At 43.0% G+C, this 22,644-nt stretch overlaps 2 protein-coding genes across 4 annotated transcripts in view; one reads left to right on the top strand and one right to left on the bottom strand.

Moving 5' to 3' along the window:
* The window catches only part of LOC106585213 (protein Niban 2), a 52,666-nt gene extending 43,794 nt beyond the window's left edge, over positions 1–8,872 (bottom strand). Inside the window, exon 1 of the mRNA XM_014171171.2 lies at positions 8,584–8,872. Coding sequence (XP_014026646.1) covers positions 8,584–8,638 — 55 coding nt within the window. The 5' untranslated portion in view covers positions 8,639–8,872. The remainder of the gene's footprint in view (positions 1–8,583) is intronic.
* Positions 8,653–22,644, top strand: part of LOC106585214 (syntaxin-binding protein 1) — a 53,536-nt gene continuing 39,544 nt past the window's right edge. Inside the window, exon 1 of one of the 3 annotated variants that reach the window (XM_014171174.2) lies at positions 8,653–8,829. Coding sequence is in view for 2 of the 3 variants with exons in the window: in XM_014171172.2 (XP_014026647.1) it covers positions 19,941–19,977 (37 nt within the window). In the remaining variant the exon portion in view is untranslated. Of the gene's footprint in view, positions 8,830–19,777; positions 19,978–22,644 lie in introns of those variants that run through there. The other 2 variants (XM_014171172.2, XM_014171173.2) reach the window with 2 other exon arrangements.

Below are 22,644 nucleotides of genomic sequence, written 5' to 3'. Positions count from 1 at the left end.
CCTTGCTGCAACCCTATCCTACTAGTCTCAAGATGATGACCTCATTCAAGGGTTACTGGAATACAGTCATGATGTTCAGTCTTGGAACATGGCCACGTGTGTAGGGATTCCCTGACTGTAGCTCCTATCAGCATCAAGGCAACTCTCTCAACAGAGCTGGACCAGAATATAAGCATGGAGAACACACCAAGCAGCCAGTAAAACAGGAAAATTAGTCATGACACAATGAGATCTGATGATTCAATTATTAACTATTCAAACTGTAAGGGAACAGTCACCTTGGCAACATCCAGAATATAGTGACTGATTTTCAGTAGGAGTTCTCTCCCTCTCTGTCTGGCACGCTGTTTAGGTAAATATGTGGTTTGTGTGCGCAAACAGGCGGGCCCGTATGTGTGTGTGTATGTGTGTGTGTCTCAGCACATTATAACGAACAGACATTTCCTCAGAGAAGACAAAGAATACCTTGACGTCTGACAGTCAGTACTTTAGAGACTGTGTGGCGCTCCGCTCTCTCTGTCCGAGATTCACAAGAGACTGACTGCAGCCCAAGGCCCCAAATATTCTAGTTTTCCAGCCACAAGCACACATGCTTTTTTTCATGCATTCCTGTAATTCCACATCTGATATGTGTCTCTGGATTGGCTGGCCAACGCATTAAAAGTATGACTCCAAAAGAGAACGTCGCTCCCTTTATCATTAAGAGGATCACTCTCTCAGATGTTTCCCTGCTAATGGCACAGGATTACTTGGAATAGGGAAAGACTTCATTTGTTATCTTCAAAACCTTTTATTAAGTTGTTTGGTTTTTCATAAGATAGCTCGACATTCTTCATATTGATGTATTGTGTGCAGCCAGGGTTTATAAAGCCACATGGCCATTCAAAAATCTGTAGTTGATTAGGAGTCAGGATACCTCAATGAAGAATATAAGCATTGGTGTGCTAAGGCTAGGTAGGTGTTGATACTAAATGTCAATGTTGGGAGGGAGCGTCCATTCTCTCCTATGTTGCCCAACACACTATTACCCACAGTTCTTTTCTAGATCAAAATGGGGCTTAGGTGGTGGGCGTGACAGTGGCGAGGCCAATGGTACTGTATTTTTTGAAGCCCTCCTGTTGGCCGCAGTGATAAAATGTATTATTATAACTAGGCAAATCAGTTAAGAATTTATTCTTATCTATAATGACGGCCTACACCGGCCAAACCCTGACGACGCTGGGCCATTTGTGCGCCACCCTATGGTACTCCCAATCACGGCTGGTTGTGATACAGCCTGGATTCAAATCAGGGTGTCTGTAATGACGCCTCTAGCATTGAGATACAGGGCTTTAGACCACTGCGCCACTCAGGAGCCCGAAAGCTGTTTTAAAGCACATTTCCTGCAATTCTACACATTTTTCCATGTGGTGGAGATAACATTTTGCAGTCTTAAAGCAGATTTCCAGCAATTCTACACATTCTGCCACAGTTTATGCTATCTGATGCCTCAAATATTATAATAAAATCAATGGTGGCCTTATGTCATGACAACAAAAACTCCTGAATGCATCATAAAAACATTTTTAAAAGATTCTCCCTGACTGTCTAGCTATTAGGGATGGGAGTTTGAAATAATTTCACTATTCGAATAGTATCATGAATTGTTGTTGGATATCCGGATATTCTAAATACCTATTTTTAGCTGAGCCCTGCTGAGTGAGGGAGAAGCTGGCGCTCTATTGCTGCCGCTGCAGAAGGTATGGGGCGTTGCGTGTAGCGAGCAGACGGAGGCAACTCGGCTACAGCTAAGACTTGTAGAAAGCCACAATGTTATTTATCATCCCATATAACAGTGCCTGTTGACTGGAGTAGCCTAGAGAAGCTAGCTAGGTTAACTGAGGCCACCTGCTGCACTTTCTCCCCAAACCCATTCAGAAAAAACAGCAGCCTACCTGTTGGTTGCTCGTTGTAGCCTACTCCTCATTTCGCTAACTTTTAATTCCGTCATTTTATTCCATCCTGCATTGCATTAGTAAACTCGCACTCCACTTGCTACACATTGCGTCTCTTTGTAGTTTATGTTGGCCAATTAACTTGCCAAAGCTACACAGGTCAAGGCTACTGGTCGGCCACATGTCTTTTTTGGGGGAGCACCACACAAAACGACAAACTTTTCAAATGAATAATTAGAAATGTCATGGTATACGCTTGTATGTAACGTCACATGGATATTTTAATTTAGAAAAAAGCTTCAGTGTTAAAATATGGGGAAATATTTTTTCCCCCCTCAACAAAATGAATACTCAAGTATTTGAATACTAACATCCGTTCAAATGACTTGGCCTGCACAATCACCCAACCTCAACCCAATTTGAGATGGTTTGGGAGGAATTGGACCGCAGAGTGAAGGAAAAGCAGCTAACAAGTGCTCAGGATATGTGGGAACTCCAAGACTGTTGGCAAAGTATTCCAGGTGAAGCTGGTTGAGAGAATGCCAAGCGTGTGCAAAGCAGTCATCAAGGCAAAGAGTGGCTACTTTAAAGAATCTCAAATATATTTTGATTTGTTTAACACTTTTTTGGTTACCACATGATTTCATATGTGTTATTTCATAGTTGATGTCTTCACTATTATTCTACAATGTAGAAAATAGTAAAAATAAATAAATGAGTAAGTGTGTCCAAACTTTTGACTGGTACTGTAGGTGGTCCGAAAACTGACAGCCTGCCCAAGACCTTCCTACTCAGAAAAAACCCTGTTAATCATGTGTTATGTTATTCCTCTCTGATCAAGGCACATCCTCTCAGCTGCCTGTGGACAAGTTCCTACAGGCAGACCCATGAAGCTACTGGGATTATACAGACTGCTGCACAAGAGTCTGATTATACAGTGAGATAAAACTCAGTCCTTATGGACAGCATTGCCACAGCCACGTGGGCTTCACATTGCTATCAACTCAAGTAAAGGGGATTTACATAGAAAATTAACAATATCCCCCCCACTTTAAACCATGCCTCTGTGTAGTCTGATTAATCAGTCTGTAATAGACAATGAATTGGTATATAGAGCCTGAAACATTTGTTGGCAAAATCATGTATATGTTCCATAAAAGACAGAATGCTGAAAAAAAGTAACATTTGAACTTGACATTTCTCTGTGCATTTTGTCCTTCAGCTGCTCAAAATTTGAGACAAAATAGCCACAGGAAAATATTGTTCACCACATTTTTAGAGAGCCGGTAGGTATATGGTTTGGCACCAAGGTACAGTTTTATTTTGAATATTCGGTTCTCTTGTCAATAGCTATTTCAACCAAGCATTCCATTACAATGAAAATGGTATACTCTGAATCAGGGGAAGATTGAGAACAATTCACACATTTTTTGTTAACATTTTTGTTTAACTTTTTATTCAACATTCTGGCATTTAAGGAAGATTACACGATTTTGCAGTTACAGGCTGTATATACCAATTCATTGTGTATTACAGCCTGATTAAATCAGACTAGCGTCTGTGGTGACACTAACCCATTCATAGGCGCTAACGGCCTACAGGGAGGAGGTGAGGGCCCTGGTGGAGCGGTGCCAGGAAAATAACCTCTCCCTCAACGTCAACAAAAGTAAAGTAAGGAGCTGATCGTGGACTTCAGGAGACAGCACAAGGAGCACACCCCCATCGACAGGGCAGCAGTGGAGAAGGTGAAAAGCTTCAAGTTCCTCAGCGTACACATCACTGACAAACTGAAATGGTCCACCCACATAGACAGTGTGGTGAAGAAGGTGCAACGCCTTACTGAAGAGCTCAGAGACATTCAACGTGGCACCGTCATAGAATGCCATGTTTCCAACCAGTCAGTTCGTCAAATTTCTGGCCTGCTATTGCTGCCCCGGTCAACTGTAAGTGCTGTTATTGTGAAGTGAAAACGTATAGGAGCAACAACGGCTCAGCTGCGAAGCGGTAGGCCACACAAGCTCACAGGACCGCCGTGTGCTGAAGCGCATAAAAATTGTCTGTCCTCGGTTGCAACACTCACTACCGAGTCCCAAACTGCCTCTGGAAGCAACGTCAGCACATTAACTGTTTGTCGGGAGCTTCGAGAAATAGGTTTACATGGCCGAGCAGCCACACACAAGCCTAAGATCACCATGCACAATGACAAGCGTTGGCTGGAGTGGTGTAAAGCTTGCCACCATTGGACTCTGGAGCAGTGGAAACGCTTCACCATTTGGCAGTCTGAAAGATGAATCTGCATTTGGCGGATGCCAGGAAAAATGCTACCTGCCCGAATGAATAGTGCCAACTGAAAAGTTTGGAGGAGGACGAATAATGATTTGTTTGTTGAGATCGGTGTGGAACAACTTGACTGGCCCGCACAGAGGCCTGACCCCAACCCCATCGCTTCTGGATGAATTGGAACGCCGACTGCGAGCCAGGCCTAATCGCCCCACATCAGTGCCCGACCTCACTAATGCTTGTAGCTGAATGGAAGCAAGTCCCCGCAACAATGTTTGGGGGGGGGAGGTCAACTACACATTAATGCCCACCTGTGGTAAATTCAAAATTGATTGGACATGATTTGGAAAGGCAAAAACCTGTTTATATAAGGTCCCACAGTTGACAATGCATGTGAGAGCAAACACCAAGTAATGAGGTAGAAAAAAATTGTCTGTAGATCTCTGAGACAGGATTGTGTCATGTGACAGATCTGGGGAAGGTTACAAAAATGTCTGCAGCATTGAAGGTCCCAAAGAACACAATGAGCCCCATCATTCTTAAATGGAAGAAGTTAGGAATCACCAAGTCTCTTCCTTGAGCTGGCTGCCTGGCCAAACTGAGCAATCGGGGGAGAAGGGCCTTGGTCAGGGAGGTGACCAAGAACCAGATGGTCACACTGACAGAACTCCTCTGTGGAGATGGGAGAACCTTCCAGAAGTACAATCATCTCTGCAGCACTCCCCCAATCAGGCCTTTATGGTAGAGCAGCCAGACGGAAGCCACTCCTCAGTAAAAGGCACGACAGCCTCTTTGGAGTTCGCCACAAGGCACCTAAATACTCTCAGACCATGAGAAACAAATTTCTCTGGTCTGATGAAACCAAGGTTGAAGTCTTTGGCCTGAATGCCAAGCGTCAAGTCTGGAGGAATCCTGGCACCATCCCTACAGTGAAGCATGGTGGTGGCGGCATTATGCTGTGGGGATGTATTTCAGCGGCAGGGACTGACAGACTAGTCAGGATCGAGGGAAAGATGAACGGAGAAAAGTACATAGAGGTCCTTGATGAAAACCTGCTCCAGAGTGCTCAGGACCTCAGACTCGGGCAAAGGTTCACCTTCCAACAGGACAACAACCCTAAGCACACAGCCAAGCCAAGACAAAACAGGAGTAGCTTCAGGACAAGTCTCTGAATGTCCTTGAGTGGCTCAGCCAGAGCCCGGACATGAACCCGATTGAACATCTCTGGAGAGACCTGAAAATAGCTGTGCAGCGACACTCCCCATTCAACCTGACAGAGCTTGAATGGATCTGCAGAGAAGAATGGGAGAAACTCCCCCAAATACGTGTGCCAAGCTTCATACCCAAGAAGACTCAAGGCTGTAATCACTGCCAAAGGTGCTTCAAAGTACTGAGTAAAGGGTCTGAAAACTTATGTAAATGCCATATTTTATTTTGAATACATTTGTAAAAATTTCTAAAAACCTGATTATGCTTTGTCATTATGGGGTATTGTTGGTTTAGATTGAGGCAAAACTATTTAATCAAGGCTGTAATGTAACAAAATGTGGAAAAAGTGAAGGGGTGTGAACATTTTCTGAATGCACTGTATATTTATACTCCGGACTCAGACATTGCACGTCCTAATATTTCTATATTTTACTTTTAGATGTGTTAATTGTTGTGTATTGTTAGATATTACTGCACTGTTGGAGCTAGGAACATTTTGCTACACTGTTGGAGCTAGGAGCATTTCGCTACACCCGCAATAACATCTGCTAAACATGTGTATGCGACAAATTGAATTTGATTTGTTTACGGCTTTTTTGCCTATTGACGATAGCATCTTCTGGTTGAGGGAGTTTTGTTAAGATCCTGACCGCTCATTCTGGACGTTAAAACGCACGCTTGCAGTACGGTTTTGGAAACATAAGGAATTTATCTTTCATATCAGCGAGAAATAATAGTTTTTTTTTTTTTAAAAGGTTAAAATACTACACACCTTTATAGGGTTAGTGTCCCCACATTGTCATATCTCAACTACTTACTACTTACATAGCTTTTTGACAGAAAACATAGGCAGCCATGTGTGCTAATTAGCTATCGAGCATGCTCCGAACTCCTGTGTGTAAGCATAGGTGGGGAGGAAGTGCAGCTGGTCAACTGGAGCAACCTGGTCTTAGAGTATTTGTATTATTCTGTACGGAAATCCGAGAGAAACTCCATTTAGTAGATGTTATGTTTCGTATGGTAAGTATTCATTTGTGGATGTCTATCATTTATTTTGTATGATATTTTATGAATTACAATTTGTTGTACCTAACTTTAGCTAGGTGGTTAACGCTAATGTTAGCTAGCTGGCTAGGAGTTAAGATTAGGAGTTGGGGAAGGGTTAGCTAAAAGGGTAAAGGTTAGGGGAAGGTTAGCAAACATGCTAAATAGTTATAAGATAGTCTTCCCTGTGGCTCAGTTGGTAGAGCATGGTGTTTGCAACGCCAGCATGGTGTGTGCAACGCCAGGGTTGTGGGTTCGATTCCCACGGGGGGCCAGTACAAAAGAAATGCATGAAATGTATGCATTCACTACTGTAAGTCGCTCTGGATAAGAGCGTCTGCTAAATGACTAAAATGTAAAATGTAAATTGTTTAAGTTTCTAAAATGCTAAAGTTGATCATCATGAGATTACAACACAAAATCTATTGGTTGCTAGACATATGTATTATACATATATTATACCAATGTCTTGAGATGTTGCTTCCATATAATCCACATCATTTTCCTGCCTCATGATGTTATCAATTTTGTGAAGTGCACCAATCCCATCCTGCAGCAAAGCACCCCCACCCCAGTGCTTCACGGTTGGGATGGTGTTCTTCGACTTGCAAGCCTCCCACTTTTTCCTCCAAACATAACTGTCATTATGACCAAACAGTTCTATTTTTATTTCATCAGACCAGAGAACATTTCTCAAAAAAAGTACGATCTTTGTCCCCATGTGCAGTTGCAAACCGTAGTCTGGCTTTTTTAATGGCGGTTTTGGAGCAGTGGCTTCTTCGTTGCCGAGCGGCCATTCAGGTTATGTTGATATAGGACTCGTTTTACTGTGGATAAAGATACTTTTGTACCCGTTTCCTCCAGCATCTTCACAAGGTCCTTTGCTGTTGTTCTGGAATTGATTTGCACTTTTCGCACCAAAGTACATTTATTTCTAGGAGAAAGAACGCGTCTCCTTCCTGAGCGGTATGATGGCTGCGTGTTCCCATGGTGTTTATACTTGCGTACTATTGTTTGTACAGATGAACGTGGTACCTTCAGGCGTTTGGAAATTGCTCCCAACGATGAACCAGACCTGATTTCTTTTGAGTTTCCCATGATGTCAAGCAAAGAGGCACTAAGTTTGAAGGTAGGCCTTGAAATACATCCACAGGTACACCTCCAACTGACTCAAATGTTGTCAATTAGCCTATCAGAAACTTCTAAAGCCATGACATAATTTTATGGAATTTTCCAAGCTGTTTAAAGGCACAGTCAACTTAGTGTATGTAAACTTCTGACCCAATGGAATTGTGATACAGTGAATTACAAGATAAATAATCTGTCTGTAAACAATTGTTGGAAAAATGCTTCTGTCATGCACAAAGTAGATGTCCTAACTGACTTGCCAAAACTATAGTTTGTAAACAAGAAATTTGGGGAGTGGTTGAAAAACGAGTTTTAATGACTCCAACCTAAGTGTATGTAAACGTCCGACTTCAACTGTATTTCCACCGAACCACCTTTCGCTTTTGCCTTAAGTAACCTTCTGTCTTTTGTACCCATGCCAAACCTAAAATATACTAATTGAATAGTCTCCTGGAATTACATTTACTATGTTACGTCAAGTCTGAGACCATGCTGACAGGAGGCACACAACTTGAGGATCGGATCTGTTCAAAACTGCTAGAGTATGTGTATCTTTTTTGTATTAAAGATAAGAATATCTTTTGAAAACCGGTTTGAAAAGCGCTGATTTAACGTTCAGAAACGTCAAAGACAGCATCGGAATTGTTGTTCACATGGAGCCAACCTTGGGCGAATGTAAGCTGAAACCCCTAACAATGGAGAACGGTTTTCGAGAGCTATGGTAACACTAAAGCTTGGGAACTGGAATCGAACAATTCAATATATTAGACACCCACCTAGTAGTTTACTTTACCTGCTATATTCATGATATAGAGAACGACAGTGTTTCCATTCAGAACACTAAAATGCTGCTGGTAACATTGGCTATACGGTTCAGTTCACTAGTTCTTATTCACGCATTTATGATCTGTAGTATGTATGTATGTACACACAAAACATGCATTACTGTGGTAAAAAGCAAATATTGACAAAATCCCAACGCACTCACCTTTAATGATCTCCCGCTTGCCCTCATCCAGGTGGCTCGAAATCAAGTCCCCCATAACAACAAATAAAACTTAATCCAGTGACAACAATGCCGTTCGTTTCAAATGCAAATAGGACATACAAATTAACAGGAACTATTTTGAACTCGTGTGCACACAGCGTGGTGAATGATTGGAAGAATGCAAGCGGTGGAGGGAAAGAGAATAAAAGTTGAGCTCGCCTTGAGCAGGAGGGAGACACCCTAAATGTGAGTCACTGCTCGTTGAACTATGCCAGTCAGACATTTCTTTAGGCATGTCGAAAGTGTGGTTTCGACAGAGGTAGGCCGACGACAGATGAGGCCAATTCACTACTATAAAGGGCGTGTCAAGAGATTGTGCTATAATTTGTTTAAACGGAATTATTTTTAGCTGAAAGATGGAGAAATTCTCTCCACAATAGTTTTACCAGATGTGAAATACTTGCGTTATATGTGGGTTTTTATTTCGAACTATAAACCAAATTGATGAGTTTCAGCTATAAAATACAGTACAAATGATCCTAAAATCATGATTAAATTAGCGGCGAGACCCCTAGAGGGCGTAGTTCTTTCTGACGTCTTGTATTAACAGCCTACTGTATGTGTTGACTCAATCTGTCCAGTGGTTTAACCCACTGGGATACTTTTGAAACGATGTCGTCAAAATATATTGGTTGTGGGTTGGACCGCGGCCGCCATGACGTTTCTCTCAAAAAAATAGGCTACCTGCCTTTATCTAGGCAAACTATGGCAAAGTTGAATTACAATCATAAACCCCGAGTTTAGTCTGTAGCCTATGCCTATTGAAATGACAAGTCAATCTCGAAGATGGGCTATTTATTTATAACGATTTCACATCCTCTGTCCAACTTTCATCACTCAAACTCCCCTGTCGGATTTATAATTGTTCACATATGCAAAATTGATTTAATTACAATTATATACCTGGTTCTAGCCCTGAATGCTGAAATCCGTGGTATATCAGACTATACACAGTGCATTCGGAAAGTGTTCAGACCCCATTACTTTTTCCACATTTTGTTACATTACAGCCTTATTCTAAAATGTATTCAAAAGTTTTTTTCCTCATAAATCTACACACAATACCCCATAATGACAAAGCAAAAACAGATTTTTTGAAATTTTAGCAAAACATTTTTAAATAACAGATATCACATTTAAATAAGTATTCAGACCCTTTACTCAGTACTTTGTTGAAGCTCCTTTGGCAGCGATTACAGCCTCAAGTCTTCTTGGGTATGACGCTACAAGCTTGGCACACCTGTATTTGGGTAGTTTCTCCCATTTTTCTCTGCAGATTCTCTCAAGCTCTGTCAGGTTGGATGGGGAGCGTAGCTGCACAGCTATTTTCAGGTCTCTCCAGAGGTGTTCTATCGAGTTCAAGACCAGGCTCTGGCTGGGCCACACAGAGATTTGCCCCGAAGCCACTCCTGCATTGTCTTGGCTGTGTGCTCCGGGTCATTGTCCTGTTAGAAGGTGAACCTTCTCCCCAGTCTGAGGTCCTGCCGTTGAAAAACATTCCCACATCATGATGCTGCCACCACCATGCTTCACCGTAGAGATGGTGCCAGGTTTCCTCCAGACGTTACGCTTGGCTTTCAGGCCAAAGAGTTCCATCTTGGTTTCATCAGACCATAGAATCTTGTTTCTCATAGTCTGAGAGTCCTTTAGGTGCCTTTTGGCAAACTCCAAGCGGGCTGTCATGTGCCTTTTACTGAGGAGTGGCTTCCGTCTCGCCACTCTACCATAAAGGCCTGATTGGTGGAGTGCTGCAGAGATGGTTGTCCTTCTGGAAGGTTCTCCCATCTCCACAGAGGAAATCTGGAGCTCTGTCAGAGCTCCAATCGGGTTCTTGGTCACCTCCCTGACCAAGGCCCTTCTCCCCGATAGCTCAGTTTGGCCTGGCGGCGAACTCTAGGAAGAGTCTTGGTGCTTCCAAACTTCTTCCATTTAAGAATGATGGAAGCTACTGTGTTCTTTGGGTGCATGGTAATCAACATTTTGTTTTATTAAGTAAAATGCATATTTTTCCAGTTTTCTTTTCGGCAGCACACCATTCAACTAGTTTAGGAGGAAACCGATGCCTTTGCAGCCTGAATGGAGGATATTTTATGTTCTCGCTGGTTGCGGGGGTTACGAGTGTATTGCCGGCTACCCTATTCATATTGGGTTGTATCCTGAAGTCCACGATCATCTCCTTTGTTTTGTTAACATTGAGTGAGAGTTTGTTTTTCCAGACACCACACTCCGAGTGCCCTCACCTGTGTATACAGTTGAAGTCGGAAGTTATCCAAGATGGCGTAGCAGTCAGACGTCTTTGTCCTCTTCTTGTCGTGTCCCGTGTATATATCTTTTTTCTTCGCATATCTTTTTTACATTTTTCCTAAACCTCAACTTCAATATACTCTCCTGCAACCCGCTTCACCCAATGTGGTATGGATCTGCTATTTTATAAAGTATTTTTCTTTACTTTCAAACCAGAATCCCCCAACAGAAGCTAGTCAGCTAACTAGCTACTAGCTAGTAGTCAGCTAACCACTGCTAGCGGTCATCAGCTAACCTCTAGCTCGGAAATCTCTCGCCAGTTCGCACAATTCAAACCAGAGCATACTGGACTTATTTTCTCTCCATATCCCCGGATTCCTACCGCAAGCTCTGAACCTTTTCACCTGGATTATCACAGCTAGCTAGCTGCAATCCAAGTGGCTACTCCTGGCTAACGTCTCTGTCCCAAAGCAAACACCAATTAGCCTGGAGCTAGCCCATGTTAGGCCCATCTCCCGGCTAGCTGAAGAGGTCCATCAGCCACTCCTTGGGCTACAATACCTATTTTTCCAATTGGCCTGGACCCCTTTTACTACACGAAGCCCTGCTAATCTATCACGACTGGGCTACCGACGTAATCTGCCCGATGGGTTCTTTTTCCAACAGGCCCCTCCGTCGTAACGTCCGCTGAATGCCCATCTGTTAGCCTGCTAGCCGCGGCCCGCTAGCTGTCTAGTGCATATCGGACTGTTAGCTGAATAGGTCCATCGGCCAATTTCTTGGGCCACTATACCTACTTTGCCAATTGGACTGGGCCCCTTTACTACACTAAACCCTACTAATCCATCACGGCTGGTCTGCCGATGGAATCGCACGAGGAGGCTACAACAGACTTCTTCCATCGTGACATCCCTCTAAGGCCTTTCTGTTAGCTTGCTAGCCCCGGCCCGCTAGCTGTCTGAATCGCCGTGTCTCCAGCCAGCTTAACTACTCACTGTACCCCTATGATCACTCGGCTACACATGCCTCTTCCTAATGTCAATATGCCTTGTCCATTGCTGTTCTAGTTAGTGATTATTGTCATATTCCACTGTAGAGCCTCTAGCCCTGCTCAATATGCCTTAGCTAACCCTTCAGTTCCACCTCCCACACATGCGGTGACATAACCTGGTTTAAATGATGTTTCTAGAGACAATATCACTCTCATCGTCACTCTATGCCTAGGTTTACCTCCACTGTATTCACACCATACCATACCTTTGTCTGTACATTATGCCTTGAATCTATTCTATCGCGCCCAGAAACCTGCTCCTTTTACTCTCTGTTTCGAAGGTACTAGACGACCACTTCTTATAGCCTTTAGCCGTACCCTTATCCTACTCCTCCTCTGTTCCTCTGGTGATGTAGAGGTTAATCCAGGCCCTGCAGTGCCTAGCTCCACTCCCATTTCCCAGGCGCTCTCATTTGTTGAATTCTGTAACCGTTAAAGCCTTGGTTTCATGCATGTTAACATTAGAAGCCTCCTCCCCAAATTTGTTTTATTCACTGCTTTAGCACACTCTGCCAACCCGGATGTCCTAGCCATGTCTGAATCCTGGCTTAGGAAGACCACCAAAAACCCTGAAATTAATCCCTAACTATAACATTATCTGACATGATAGGACTGCCAAAGGGGCGGAGTGGCAATCTACTGCAGAGCGAGCCTGCAGAGTTCTGTCATACTATCCAGGTCTGTGCCCAAACAATTTGAGCTTCTATTTCTAAAAATCCACCTTTCCAGAAACAAGTCTCTCACCGTTGCCACTTGCTATAGACCACCCTCTGCCCCCAGCTGTGCCCTGGACACCATATGTGAATTGATTGCCCCCCCATCTATTTTCAGAGCTTGTGCTGCTAGGTGACCTAAACTGGGACATGCTTAACACCCCGGCCATCCTACAATCTAAGCTTGATGCCCTCAACCTCACACAAATTATCAATGAATCTACCAGGTACAACCCCAAATCCGTAAACACGGCACCCTCATAGATAACATCCTGACCAACTTTCCCTCCAAATTCACCTCTGCTGTCTTCAACCAAGATCTCAGCGATCACTGCCTCATTGCCTGCATCCGTAATGGGTCTGCAGTCAAACGACCACCCCTCATCACTGTCAAACGCTCCCTAAAACACTTCAGCGAGCAGGCCTTTCTAATCGACCTGGCCCAGGTATCCTGGAAGGATATTGACCTCATCCCGTCAGTAGAGGATGCCTGCTTATTCTTTAAAAGTGTCTTCCTCACCATCTTAAATAAGCATGCCCCATTCAAAAAATGTAGAACCAGGAACAGATATAGCCTGGGGTTCACTCCAGACCAGACTGCCCTTGACCAGCACAAAAACATCCTGTGGCGTACTGCATTAGCATCAAATAGCCCCCGTGATATGCAACTTTTCAGGAAAGTTAGGAACCAATATACACAAGCAGTTAGGAAAGCTAAGGCTAGCTTTTTCAAACAGAAATTTGCATCCTGTAGCACAAACTCAAAAAAGTTCTGGGATGCCATAAAGTCCATGGAGAATAAGAGCACCTTCTCCCAGCTGCCCACTGCACTGAGGCTAGGAAACACTGTCACCACCGATAAATCCACGATAATTGAGAATTTCAATAAGCATTTTTCTACGGCTGGCCATGCTTTCCACCTGGCTACCCCTACCCCGGTCAACTGCCCTGCACCCCCAACAGCAACTCAGCCAAGCCTCCCAATTTCTCCTTCACCCAAATCCAGATAGCTGATGTTCTGAAAGAGCTGCAAAATCTGGACCCCTACAAATCAGCCGGGCTAGACAATCTGGACCATCTCTTTCTAAAATGATATGCTGCAATTGTTGCAACCCCTATTACTAGCCTGTTCAACCTCTCTTTAGTATCGTCTGAGATCCCCAAAGATTGGAAAGCTACCGCGGTCATCCCCCTCTTCAAAGGGGGAGACACTCTAGACCCAAACTGCTACAGACCTATATCTATCCTACCCTGCCTTTCTAAGGTCTTCGAAAGCCAAGTTAACAAACAGATCACCGACCATTTAGAATCTCACCGTACCTTCTCCGCTATGCAATCTGGTCTCCGAGCTGGTCATGGGTGCACCTCAACCATGCTCAAGGTGTGGCCTCCAACTGCTCTTAAATGCAAGTAAAACTAAATGCATGCTCTTCAACCGATTGCTGCCAACACCTGCCCGCCCGTCCAGCATCTCTTCTCTGGACGGTTCTGACCTAGAATATGTGGACAACTACAAATACCTAGGTGTCTGGTAAGACTGTAAACTCTCCTTCCAGACCCACATTAAGCATCTCCAATCCAAAATTAAATCTAGATTCGGCTTCCTATTTCGCAAACAAAGCATCCTTCACTCATGCTGCCAAACATACCCTCGTAAAACTTACTATCCTACCGATCCTCGACTTTGGCGGTGTCATTTACAAAATAGCCTCCAACACTCTACTCAACAATGTATGCAATCTATCACAGTGCCATCCGTTTAGTCACCAAAGCCCCATATACTACCCACCACTGCGACCTGTACGCTCTCGTTGGCTGGCCCTCGCTTCATACTCGTCGCCAAACCCACTAGCTCCAGGTCATCTACAAGTCTTTTCTAGGTAAAACCCCGCCTTATCTCAGTTCACTGGTCACCATAGCAGCACCCACTCGCAGCACGCGCACCAGCAGGTATATTTCACTGGTCACGCCCAAAGCCAATTCCTAGTTTGGCCACCTTTCCTTCCAGTTCTCTGTTGCCAATGACTGGAACGAACTGCAATAATCACTGAAGCTGGAGACTCATATCTCCCTCACTAACTTTAAGCACCAGCTGTCAGAGCAGCTCACAGATCATTGCACCTATACATAACCCATCTGTAAATAGCCCATCCAACTACCTCATCCCCATACTGTATTTATTTATTTATTTTGCTCCTTTGCACCCCAGTATCTCTACATGCACATTCATCTTCTGCACATCTATCACTCCAGTGTTTAATTGCTATATCGTAATTACCTCGCCACTATGGCCTATTTTATTGCCTTACCTCTCTTATCTTACCTCATTTGCACAGACTATATATAGACTTTTTCTACTGTATTATTGACTGTATGTTTTTTTATTCCATGTGTAACTCTGTGTTGTTGTATGTGTCGAACTGCTTTGCTTTATCTTGGCCAGGTCGCAGTTCTAAATGAGAACTTGTTCTCAACTGGCCTACCTGGTTAAATAAAGGTGAAATATATATATGTTTTTTAAATCCTCCCTGTAGGCTGTCTCGTTGTTGTTGGTAATCAAGCCCACTACTGTTGTGTTGTTTGCAAACTTGATGATTGAGTTTGAGGTGTGCATGGCCACACAGTCGTGGGTGAACAGGGAGTACAGGAGGGGGCTGAGCATGCATCCTTATGGGGCCCCAGTGTTGAGGGTCAGCGAAGTGGAGATGTTGTTTCCTACCTTCACCAGCTGGGGGCGGCCTGTCAGAAAGTCCAGGACCCAATTGCACAGGGCGGGGTTGAGACCCAGGGCCTCCAGCTCGATGATGAGCTTGGAGGGTACTATTGTGTTGAATGCTGAGCTGTAGTCAATGAACAGCATTCTTACATAGGTATTCCTCTTGTCCAGATGGGATAGGGCAGTGTGCAGTGTGATGGCTATTGCATCTGTGGACCTGTTGGGGCGGTATGCAAACTGAAGTGGGTCTAGGGTGGCCTGTAAGATGGAGATCATATGAACCTTGAAACCTGTCAAAGCATTTCATGATGACAGAAGTGAGTGCTATGGGGCAGTAGTAATTTAGTTCAGTTATCTTTGCCTTCTTGGGTCCAGGAACAATGGAGGCCATTTTGAAGCATGTGGGGACAGCAGACTGGGATTGGGAGCGATTGAATATGTCCGTAAACACACCAGCCAGCTGGTCTGCGCATGCTCTGAGGACGCGGCTAGGGATGCTGTCTGGGTCAGCAGCCTTGCGAGGGTTAACACGTTTAAATGTTTTACTCACGTCGGCCATGGAGAGGGGGGGGGTGCAGTCCTTGTTAGTGGGCCGCAACGGTAGCACTATATTATCCTTAAAACAGGCAAAGAAGGTGTTTAGTTTGTCTGGAAGCGTGACATCGGTGTCCGTGATGTGGCTGGTTTTCTTTTTGTAGTCTGTGATTTCCTGTAGACCCTGCCACATGTCTCGTGTCTGAGCCATTGAATTGCGACTCCACTTTGTCCCTGTACCGGCATTTTGCTTGTTTGATTGCCTTGCTGAGGGAATAACTACACTGTTTATATTCAGCCATATTCCCAGACCTCTTTCCATGGTTAAATGCGGTGGTTCGTGCTTTCAGTTTTGCGCGAATGCCGCCATCCATCCATGGTTTCTGGTTAGGGTAGGTTTTAATAGTCACAGTGGGTACGACATCTCCAATGCACTTCTTTATAAACTCACTTACAGAGTCAGTGTATAGATCGGTGTTGTTATCCGAGGCTGACCGGAACAAATCCCAGTCCCCACGATCAAAACATTCTTGAAGCGTGGATTCCGATTGGTCAGACCAGCGTTGAATGGTTCTAGTCACTGGTAGATCCTGTTTGAGTTTCTGCCTATAAGACCGTAGGAGCCAGATGGTATCGTGGTCGGATTTGCCAAAGAGAGGGCGGGGGAGGGCTTTGTATGCATCGCAGAAGTTAGAGTACCAGTGATCGAGTGTATTCCACACGCGCGTAGTGCAATCAATATGTTGATAGAATTTAGGTAGCCTTGTTCTCAAATTTGCTTTGTTAAAATCCCCAGCTACAATAAATGCAGCCTCAGGATATATGGTTTCTAGTTTTCATAGAGTCTAGTAAAGTTCCTTTAGGGCCGTCTTGGTGTCTGCTTGAGGGGGAATGTACACCACTGTGACGATAACTGGCGAGAATTCTCTTGGGTGATAATATGGCCGGCATTTGATTGTAAGAAATTCTAGGTCGGGTGAGCAGAAGGACTTGAATTCCTGTATGTTGTTATTATTACACCATGAGTTGTTAATCATGAAGCATACACCCTCGCCCTTCCTCTTCCCAGAGAGGTGTTTATCTCTGTCGGTGCGATGCATGGAGAAGCAAGGTGGCTGTACCGATTCCGACAACATATCCCGAGAGAGCCATGTTTCTCTGATGTTTCTCTGGAAGGCAACCCTTGCTCAAATTTCTTCTACCTTGTTGTCAAGAGACTGGACATTGGCGAGTAGTATACTTGGGAGCGGTGGGCGATGTGCACATCTACGAGCCTGACCAGGAGGCCGCTCCGTCTGCCCCTTCTGCGGCGCCGTTGTCTGGGGTCGGCTTTTGGGTTTAGGTTCATTGTCCTGGGTGGTGGTCCAAACAGAGGATCTGCTTCGGGAAAGTCGTATTCCTGGTCATAATGTTGATAAGTTGATGTCACTCTTATATCCAATAGTTCTTCCCGGCTGAATGTAAGACTTAAGATTTCCTGGGGTAACAATGTAAGAAATAATACATATAAAAACACAATACTGCATAGTTTCCTAAGGACTCGAAGCGAGGTCACCATCTCTGTCGGCGCCATCTTGCAACTTGATATTTCAACCCTCGTGTCCTGATGATCACGTCTGGTGTGGATGCACAAAATCAACATGCACTTTTTGTCGCACGCACGTGCCTGTTCTAGTCAGCATGTTACTCCTCAGCCTGAAGTGTCCCCACTTGCACCAGCGAATAGCTAGTTTTTCTGCATGGTTCCGACTGGGAAGACACTTCAGGAAGGCGGTCATGTGTGCTAGCAAGGCATAGGTCCCAAGTGTGACTGCCTTTCTGAAGTGTCTTATCAGTCGGCGTCATGCAAAAAGCTAGCTAATGAGGCAACACAAGCGGAACACTTCAGGCTGATGCCTTGATCAAACCAACCGTGTCATTGCATTTTGGTACACCAGAAGTACAGATTTCCAATGGAAAGCTGCGTTTACCTTGCAGCATTGCATTGCAGAGGCAATTGCAGTGCATTCTGTGCGGTGCATTCTGTGTGGTTACTGCATCTTGCCTATGCCGTTCGGCCATCGCTCATCCATATATTTATATGTACATATTCTTATTCATTCCTTACACTTGTGTGTGTTTGTGTATAAGGTAGTTGTTGTAAAATGTTAGATTACTGCATGGTCGGAACTAGAAGCACAAGCATTTCGCTACACTCGCATTAACATCTGCTAAACATGTGTATGTGACCAATAAAATGTTATTTGATGTTGGATTTATCGAACCCAATGTATGCGTCAAACTGTATGTGTCGACAGCTTGACAGAAATGGTAGCAGAGGGTGAATGTTGAACTTTTGTTGCACACATATCCAGATGATGCTGCATACCATTTTGCGCAATGACACTGTAGGTGTGATCGAGGCGTGAGGATTAAGTTTCACACATCCCCATTTGCTACACAGGCACTTCATGTTTTTGATTGAATCAACCTGGAATTCCAGGTTTGTGAAATTTAGGCAATCAGTGAACTGATCAATTAGCTCAGTTGGTCAGGTGTGGTGCCTAGTTGGAACAAATTCCTGCAGTATCTGCAGCACTCTAGGAACAGAGTTGCCTACCCCTGGTGTATGCACAAGACATGACCTTACACCTCGATCACACTGACAACGTCATTGCATTTTGGTACAGCAGAAAAACGTTTATTTCTGATGGAACACTGTGTTTGCCTTGCAGCATTGCGTTGGAGAGGCAGTTGCAGTGCGTTCTGTGTGGTGCATACTTTTGGATTTATTGAACGTATGCGTCAAACTGTATGCGTGTACGGCTTTTCAGAAATGGTAGCAGAAGGCAGTGGTGGAAAAAGTACTAAAATGTCACACTTGAGTAAAAGTAAAGATACCTTAATGGAAAATGACTCAAGTAAAAGTGAAAGTCACCCAGTAAAATACTACTTGAGTAAAAGTCTAAAAGTATTTGGTTTTAAATATACTTAAGTATCAAAAGTCAATGGAATTCTTAAAATATACTTAAGTAACAAAAGTAAAAGTATTAATGATATCAAATGTCTTATCTTATGCAAACCTGACAGCACAGTTTTCTTGTTTTTTATTTATTTTCCGGACAGCCAGGAGCACACTGCAACACTCAGACATAATTTACAAACAAAGCATTTGTGTTTAGTGAGTCAGCCAGATCAGAGTCAGTAGGGATGACCAGGGATGTTCTCTTGACAAGTGTGTGAATTGGACCATTTTCCTGTCAAAATATAAGAGTATTTTTGGGTGTCAGGGAAAATGTATGTAGTAAAAAGTACATTATTTTCTTTAGGAATGTAGTGAAGTAAAAGTTGTCAAAAATATAAATAGTAAAGTACAGATACCCAAAAACTCTACTTAAGTAGTACTTTAAATTATTTTTACTTAAGTACTTTACACCACTGGCAGAAGGTGAATGTTGAACTTTTGTTGTGCACATATCCAGATGATGTTGAGTTTTGCGCAAATACAGTCAGTGGGATGGAGGCATAAGGATGGATAATACGCCTATATTTACTTAGACATTACTGCCCCTCTGTGGACATCTGTAGGTATTACTGATAATGTAGTCTATTGTGTTTTTATCCTATTGCAGTTGCTGTGCAAATACAGTATGTTAAAATAAGAATTCAATGGTCTGATCATGACTTTTTTCAATTAGGGTTGTACAATATCCTAATTGTTGTATACAAATTACTAGGCCCATAACTGATATTTATTCTAACCCTAATAGCCTATTAAAATAGTTCACAAATACAATAACTTTATTTCACTTGATAAATAATACCACTGCAAACAGCTAAACAGGCTATGTGGATGTCTATTATTGTATGACAGACAGTTGAAATCGGCATGTTTGTGGAGGCGCGGAAGGGATTATTTTCGAAGCAATACGGTCCCTCTGCAATCACTTTGGATGTTGTCCCGCGGCCTACAGTCCTACACAGTATTAGCGGTGGTTGGGTAGAGTTGAGAGGGAAAGAGAAGGGGAGGCGGAGACACGTCCACGACAGAGACATCACCATGGCACCACTCGGACTAAAAGCCATTGTGGGAGAAAGTAAGAATATGTATTTTTGTTTAATCACTTCGTTATGTAGGTCTATGCGCTATGGTTATTTTGTATTTTTTTCAGGTACTGTGTTAGCCTAGGCTATTTTATTTTTTGCTTTATTTTGGACATTCTATTAATTTAGGCTATTTAGTTGGTTTGAATTACAATTATTTAGATCTCAATTTGTATTTCAAACACAATTTAAATCCAGAAGTAGACCTATTGAAAGTAAAATATAGTGCGTCTCGCGTTCGATAGGATTGCTCAAAGTGCGTAAAGGCGCTCTACCGCACTCTCAATTATCCTCTCTTTCTGCATCATTAGATATTGCAAAATGTTGTTATTTTAATATTATGTTTTAATTCTGTGCACTATACAATACTGGCATTTGTTTTGTAGTGAGTTGCACTATGAAATTGTCGTTTCGGGTAAATCCACATGCGCTAAATCCATACGGATTAAGCTCTTCCACTGTCATAGTGCGCCTTGCTGCATGGATCCACCACAATACAGTACTCGGTTACCTAAAGCCACCACGAGAGGGGAAAATCTCTTATGTGGATGAAAACGTGTAGGCCACAGGTGGCACCTTAATTGGGGAGGACAGGCTCATGGCAATGCCTGGGGCAGAATTACTGGAGTGGGATCAAATACATCAAACACATGGTTTCCATGTGTTTGATGCCATTCAATTTGCTCCGTTCCAGCCGTTATTATGGGCCGTACTCCCCTCAGCAGCCTCTACTGGTGTAGGCCTATTACGTTGTATTGTGCGCTTTTAAAATAAATCTGCTGGGTTGAAGGCAATTAATTCAAGAACAGGCATACAACCTAGTTTCCCCATTATGCACATAAAAAGCAAGACCTTATCCATGCATGAAAAAGTGAAAACAATAATTCCACAATGCAACTAAAGTCTTAAATACGTTAAATGTTTGGCTGGCAGTGTTTTATTGATTTATGGTATGGAAGACAGGGAAATAGATATATTGGGGTTAACGTGTGTTGATAAAGCGTGGGTATCCGCTATTTAATACGCAGCGGGTTTGGTAGGTCACTCGGGTAGGTTACTTTCTAAATGTAATCCATTACTGTTAATAGTTACCTGTCCAAAATTGTAATCAGTAACGTAACTTTTGGATTACCCAAACTCAGTAACATAATCTGATTACATTCAGTTACTTTTAGATTACTTTCCCCTTAAGTGGCATTAGAAGAATACAAACATGTATGTTACCAATTGATTTATCTTGCAATAGATGTGGTTCAATGTTAACGTTTACATAGCTGGCCATATATGGATATAAAATTTTACTTTATGGGTTGGTTATGTAGGCGTCTTCTACCCATCGCTTTCTACTACATATAATAATATCTTTACAAGTCCAAAAATGGATGTAGCAACTACAGATTGCCCCTTTTTAAATCTATCAAAAGTGTGTGAGCTTGAGCATGTGCCCATTAGGCCTATGGATGTATTTATTTTATCAGCATAAATTAGATTGAGCAATTAAAAGCCCCACGCGCTCTTGCATATGTTGCAAGAGCGCGTTTTTCACTGGCTGTCGACTGGTTTCAAAAACAATGGTTAATAGGCAGCTTAAACTATTTGAGTTCAACCATTATTGGGTTCAAATACACGTTTAGATTTGTGAACAGCCATCCACAACAACCACAATCCGAAAGGCGCAAATAGCAAAATGAGAGAGCAGCAGTGTGATTCACATCAATGCGCTATGTAGATATCAATAAGTGATATCCGTATCGCCGTAGACTACACCACTGCTGTCATCCTTACTTCCAAGCGTTTTTATTAAAGTTGAATCATTTTTTGATGCCGACAGCAGTCGCACCATTGGAAGACATAGCTTCGACTGTAGCCTACAAAAGCCTATTCCTTCTCTTTTCCCGCGATCCATCAAACACATTCGGTGTGTCATCATACTGGTTTCTGACTTGTGGTCAGACTCGCTCAGGTGGAACCTCCTTAAACTTGAGCCTTTTTTCAATGCAGATTTGAATGTCATTTAGAAAACAGAGAAGTGTCAACTATTTTTTTGTTGTTGCAAACATCCTTTCTGAATTTAAAGTAATCATCGAAGTAATCATCTAGTTTTTCAAAAGTATCTGTAATCTGATTACAATATATTTTTAACTGGTAATGTAACGGATTACAGTTACCGTTTTTTTTGTACATGTAATCCGTTACTCCCCAACCCTGCTCCTCAGATACCCACTGTATTTGATTGAGGTGAGACAGGATGGTGCATGGTGATTCAGGGGTTGTTCCACTGGTGTGAAGTGAGCTGTGGTCTCCAACTCCACCCAGCCACCAGTAACATTCAGCATCACCAACAGCTAGCTATGCTGGACTTCCTGAAAATCACAGTACTGTTGGTGTTCACAGTTTGTTGAGTCTGTCTGTCCCTTACATTTTCTGGGTTTTGCTCTTAATCCTGAAGGCTTTTATTGTCATACAGACATAAATATCTATGGGTATGACAAATACTGTATAATAAATTAGAAATAGATGGAAATCACCTACTCAAAAAGACAGAGAAAAGTTAGTTGAATTTCCAATTTGTTATCACTGCTTTCAACCATCTAAAAGCACAACCAAACTCCAATGGAAAAACAATGTCAGATTTTTGGTTTAGTTCTCAACCAAATATC

The sequence above is a fragment of the Salmo salar genome, chromosome ssa24 (genome assembly GCF_905237065.1).
Source record: "Salmo salar chromosome ssa24, Ssal_v3.1, whole genome shotgun sequence".
NCBI lineage: Eukaryota > Metazoa > Chordata > Actinopteri > Salmoniformes > Salmonidae > Salmo > Salmo salar.
Note: the sequence above shows the minus strand (reverse complement) of the source record. Positions and strands in the feature narration are given on the sequence as shown.